General features: G+C 38.4%; 1 protein-coding gene across 2 annotated transcripts; it reads left to right on the top strand.

Moving 5' to 3' along the window:
* Window positions 1–548: 548 nt before the first annotated feature.
* On the top strand, window positions 549–4280 carry LOC113168117 (V-set domain-containing T-cell activation inhibitor 1-like). Of its 2 annotated transcripts, none has more exons than XM_026369124.2 (3): window positions 549–935; window positions 3057–3389; window positions 3677–4280. In XM_026369124.2, the coding sequence occupies exons 1-3, from the start codon at window positions 911–913 to the stop codon at window positions 3835–3837; spliced, it is 519 nt and encodes a 172-aa protein (XP_026224909.1). In that variant the 5' UTR covers window positions 549–910; the 3' UTR covers window positions 3838–4280. The 2 variants fall into 2 exon arrangements, with proteins under 2 accessions (XP_026224909.1, XP_026224910.1); XM_026369125.2 differs by having other exon boundaries at window positions 549–959.
* Window positions 4281–6000: the final 1720 nt, after the last annotated feature.

Below are 6000 nucleotides of genomic sequence, written 5' to 3'. Positions count from 1 at the left end.
GTATGTAAGGGTCAAATGAAATTCGCACAGGAGCGCTCACTTAGTTGTCAGATTTCCGAACGGACCCTGAACACAGCAGCAACACCCCCTGATACAGGACGGGACTCAGAGTGCAGAATCAAAAACTGAAACCCAGTCTACAGACAATGTGCATGGTTCCCAAAACAAAATAATATGACTCTGACTAACACAGTATATCAAGTGCAGAATATAGAAAATATTTATACAAAGATACTTAAATGGAAAAACGTGAAATCACGTTTTTTACTACTATGAATCACTTATTTAACAGTATTACTGGATCATATGAGCAGATTCAGTGTTACAGTACATTTTCCTTTTCAATATTCAGTCTCTGCACCGATCATATAGAAAAAAATAACTAAAAGGCTGTCACACTAACATTGTCCACCAGAGGAAACTTATTCTACACTTAATACTGACATCTGCTGTAGTAACTGATTATAGAACAAACTGTTTCAACCGAGCACCTCCCATTTAACATATCTGTGACTAACGTTTCACCAGTCATTGACTTAGCTGTTGTAGAGAGGGTGGTGTTGTTATTTAACTCCACCCTCTGACTGCACATTTCATTTTTGTATCATATTTGATGTATTAATTTTCTTATAACTGAGTTGGAGATGATCAGGAGAAATAATGAAACAGGAAAAAAACTTTTAGACTGGAAATTAATTGAAAGCCACTCAGGTGAGACTCGTTACGTTGCACTGACTCTTTCTGGGGGCGTCACAGGATTTTGCAGGAAGGAGGAGTTTCCGTCTTCTGCCTCGTTGTAGAAGAAGTAGCGTTTTGCTTTTTGCGCACATTTCCACCCAGAATAAGAATTAGAGCTGGATAACGATGGCTCCAAACTGTCAGATGTTAACTTTGAGTAATTTGACACTGGATGAGATGGAAGATGGTAGAAAACGGTAAGAATGGCTTCGTCTAAAATAGTAAGTTCAACGTCTAATAAGTGTGGGGTATTTTTATTGCTGTCAAATGTAAAAACGGGTCAAATTTGAATGTAAGTATGTAAGGGTTAAATGAAATGCGCACAGGAGTGTTCACTTAGTTGTTGAATGTCCAAGCGGACACTGAACACATCGTTTGTTCCTTAAGCAAAGAGCGTCCGTAGCGAGCATGGTGTCGGTGTCTGTCCTCTTATTCTCTTTATCATCATCCTCCACACTTACGCAAATGAAGGATAGTGTTTTTTGTGTGTATGAATTTGAGTTAGCTGTATTATTATTATTATTATTATTATTATTATTATTATTATTATTATTATTATTATTATTATTATTATTATTATTATTATTATTATTATATTAATTCACCGTGAAGAAAGAAGAAGAAATATCAGCTAAAGAAGCAGCTGATTACTCACTAAAGTCAGTAGAAATAAGCAAAAGCTTTTCTACATAAAACCAAACTGTACAGATATTAATGTAGTAATGTGGTGAAGTCTACAGCTGAACAGTGGAGGACAGCAGCGACACCTAGTGTCCAGTCTGTTAAACCTCTCATGGTATTTCCTCCTCTCAGTCCATTCAGAGCTCTGGTCTCTGCAGCCTCCTGCTGCAGCTGACATGTGGTCACAGCTTCAGTCAGGAGGTTTACTAGTATTCCTATCAGTACTACAGCTGAGTTTGAGTCAGGGGATGAGAGCGTTTATAGTTTGGAGCTTAGCGAAGGGGAAAGGTACAGGAGTGAAGGGGAGGTGGAGTGCAACTAAAAGAAAAAAAGAAATGGTTGTAGTAGTGAGACGAGTGAAGGGAAAGAAGAGGGAAGTTGGACAGAAGGACAGCTGCTAAATGCTGAAGTGAGGTCTGAGGGAGAGGAGGGTGGAAAGAAAATGGATCCTATGAAATTGACTAAAATCATACAAACAGAGTGCTGGGTGATGGGAATTTGTTGATTGGGTGTAATACAGAGGTGCAGGTTGAAAGGGCAAGGAGGTTGGACTGTGTGGGAAAAGTTGAGGTTTTAAGACTGATGAAAGTGGGAGAAAGGAGACATGTTGGACATGTTGGAAGAAAGGGTGTGATGAGGTGATTAGTGGAGTCCCCCTCAGTGTTAGCATGAAAGACTTGTTTACCAATCTTAGAGAGAGGAACAGTGGTGTTAAAGGTGGAAAGAGGATCACAGGAGGAATGAGAAGAGAAAAACAGAATTGGTCATAATTGAGTTTGAAGGAGAGGAACTACCAAAGGGTTTATGAAATACAATGTGAGGGAGCCACTGAGGTGTTTAAACTGTCAAGAGTTAGGATATACTGCAAAGGTGTGTAAAGGGAAAAGGGGCTGTGCGAGATGTTGGAATGAACAAGAGTATTGTAAATGTGAAGTGAAGTGTTTAAAACCTTGTTTAGATTTTCATTACGTTGCTGTCAGGTGTGACAGGAAGGATGGAGTGGGTGGTGGGTGCATCACTCTGTCTATCACAGACAGTTTCTGTTTGTTGTTGTTTGTGCTGCTGGGCCTGTTAGTTTATTGATAGTTCACCTGTGATTCCTCCTGTCTGTAGATTGATTAAGATACTTAAACAATTTTCAGTTCCCATTAGTGCTTATATCTGTTTTGCATTTTTATTTAAACCTATTAATCGCTTTCTATCAACTACTGTGACAACAACATAGACACAGAGAGATTTTGTCATATTTGAGCAGATAAAATGTTGACGTGTCTGAATGATTGATGATTGAAACCAGCAACATTACATAAGAGTTTAGATTTAGCTGGAAGGAACAGATTTGACTTAATGAAGTGGATAGAAACAGTCTGAGTGATGATGGTCCCTGTGAGGATCAAACTAATTTTTACTGATTGAGGCTGTTTCATCAGAGCAGAGACCAGGAAGCCATAACTCACATAAAGCTGAGTGTTGATCCAGACAAACATTTGATTTAATCAGTTTCATTATTTTAAATATGTAAAATTGACATTTGTGCATCGTTATGACTTAATATGTCAAAATGTTTCCTAAAGATCTGTTTTTTTTTTACTGATTTTGTTCTATAATTAGTTTTTTTTCTTGTGGTTTTTCTTTAGACTGTATGAAAGTAAAATCTGGAGACGATGTCACTCTTCAGTGTCGAGATCCTGGAGAAGCTGCCATCAGACTGTTGGAGTGGATCAGACCTGACCTGAAGTCAGTTGGTTATGTTTTCTTCTACCGTGACGGCCACATTCATGGAGACTCCCAACATCCATTATTTCATGGTCGAGTAGAGCTGAAAGATAAAAAGATGAAGGATGGAGACGTTTCTGTGGTTCTGAAGAACATTAACATCAATGATACTGGAAGATACGAGTGCCATGTTGGAATCACAGGAAGCTCCCGAAAGGTCATCAACACCATCAACATGACAGTTGTTGAACCAGGTGAGCTTGTGCGTGTGTGTGTGTGTGTGTGTGTGTGTGTGTGTGTGTGTGTGTGTGTGTGTGGATCAGAGTTGAAGCTGCTTCCTGGTTGTTGATGTGAGAGTGAAACATCACAGATCAGATGTTGGTGTTGATGAGACTTTGTAGAAAACAGCTGGTATGAGTGATGGGATCAAAGTGCAGTAGATAATGTCTGACAGGAGTTTGAAGAGGAAATGGATTCTGTTGTGTTCTTCACTCATCACCTACCTGACACCTGCTGACTCACTGCTGCTTCTCATCTGCAGGAAACAACAGGGAGGATGGAGGAGACAAGGATGGAGGATACAAGAATGGGGGAGACAAGAATGGACATGTTGGACTGGTAGCTGGTTTATCAGTTGCTGTTCTGTTTTTCAGTTTTATTGGTTTTATCATCTATAAAAAACGTCATAAGCTGATTTTGTAGCAGCCTCCTCCTGAAGAAGCAGGTGAACAACTCAACCTCCACTCGCTCCAGAAGTTGTCCTGCTCCTCCATCTTGAAGGACGTCTCATGTCTCTAAAACCCCTCGGTTCCTCTCTCCTCAAAGTTAAAGTCAGTTTTCTTATCAGTTCCTTTGGGTCCACATACAGAATCTTTCCAAGTATCTTTAGTGGAGGGAATAAGAGACAAGTGACGGAGACGTGGACGCAGTTTAGAGAAGTGGGATGTTACCAACAACTAGTCTGTTTGTCTTATAAGAGACATGAAAAGGTCATGGATGTAGTTTAATTAAACCCCAAACTAGATTCATTATCCTGTAACAAACTGTAGTTTTAGTAGTAAAACATAATGAGCAATAACTGTGAACATTGATTAAGTTGATGACTGATGCTGAATGTTTTATATTTTAACTTGTGGGTTTGTAATGTGGAGTTTTTTTAAAGAAACATTTTGTCACTTTTGTGCTTCTGTGGTGTCTAAAGCTCTTTATTACTTCATAAAAAGTTTTTTATACATATTTTATTAACTACGCTTATGTCTTAACTTAACACATGTTTTCTTCTTAAATAAATTATTTATTACTAACAGTAGCTTGTTGATCTTTGTTCATAAATATTGTTTGTTTAAAGGTGAAACAAGTTTCTGTTCAGTAACAACTGGACTTTAAGTTCACATTTCACCTTCATCCATCAGTTCTGAGAACTATTTTTTAAATGTTATTAATAAATGACCAAACTGTCTGTCAGCTGTCTGTGCTTCTTGAATATTTTCTCTTTGTTGTTTTCATTTAGATTGGATAGATTTGAAAAGGTTTTCAAAATCTTTAGTACAATGTGAATAAAAGCTTGAAAATACTGTTGCAGACAATGTTAATGTTTTTAAGCTTTGTTCTCTGTGGATAAATAAATATTAATTAAACGTATGTAAATTCAATCCAAAAGTATATTTATAGATTTATATCTCTAAAATTAATCTGCACATAAATATCCACCTTTTGTTAAATCTGACATTTTATGAAATCACCTCCGGACTGTGTCTGTAACAAGCATCAAGAACAAAACAACAGAGCTACAAGTTTTATTTCTTAAAGTTTCAATTCTGTCGCAGATGATCTAGAATGTGTAATCTAGATATTTCAGTGTGATGACAGAGATGACGTCGTACAGACTGACACTAAGATACTGTGGGTGGTGGTGTGGTTCGGGGTAAACCTTATCTTCAGTCTGAGACGCTCAATTTATTTGTTTGTCTTTAGTTTGTTTGATTCTAGACATGGAGGAGTGACCTCTAACCTGTGACTTTTCAACTTAGTATAGTATTGTGACGAGCCTCTGAGTGAACAACTCATATTATAGTAAAACAACAGTAGGTGACAGCAGGTCTCATTTCAGTACTCAGTCACCCCAGAATCACTGAATCTCCCGCCTGTTTCTCCAGGGTCCCCTATTCCCTCTGCCCTGGACGTACACCTAACGTCACTCAACTATGTACACTACAAAATAAAAGCACCAATAAAGAGAAGCACACAAAATATAACAGCAGAAACTGGAACAGCAGTATCAAACACCAAAAGAACAATGTGCTTCACCTCTGGGTCGCTAGAGTATTTTGATTATTAGTTTCTGAATTGGACTTAGAACAGCTTAGTTTACATTGAAAAGAAGATATAACAACATTTGTCAAGCTTCACTTTGGCGTTTAACACATTTATACAAGAACATACATGTAACATGAGCTGTTCATTGGTAAATTCAAAATAACACAGACTAAGCTGTACCCTGAAGAGCCGGTGCTGAGGGTCCAGGTGGAGGAGAGGCGAGGACCAAGTTTAACAGACAGGAAGTCTTTGATCCAGGAACAGGTGAGTGAGTGACGTCTAGTCCAGTCAGTTTGTTCATTGTGATAATAATAATAATAATAATAATAATGAATACTTCATTGATCCCCTTGGGAAAATTGTGGGTGGACAGCTGCCAGAGCTACACTAAGGGGTTTCAGTGTCATTTACAAGGCCACATCAGCAAGTAGCCAGGAGGAACCAGGAACTGAACCACTCACCCTGGGGTTTGTAGGCGACTGCTCTACCACCTGAGCTACTGCCGCCCGACAATGTCAGGTATGATGGTATTAAAATTATTAAGACTGC

The sequence above is a fragment of the Anabas testudineus genome, chromosome 18 (genome assembly GCF_900324465.2).
Source record: "Anabas testudineus chromosome 18, fAnaTes1.2, whole genome shotgun sequence".
Classification (NCBI taxonomy): Eukaryota; Metazoa; Chordata; class Actinopteri; order Anabantiformes; family Anabantidae; genus Anabas; species Anabas testudineus.
The sequence above is the reverse complement of the archived record's forward strand: the minus strand, read 5'-3'. Positions and strand labels throughout refer to the sequence as shown.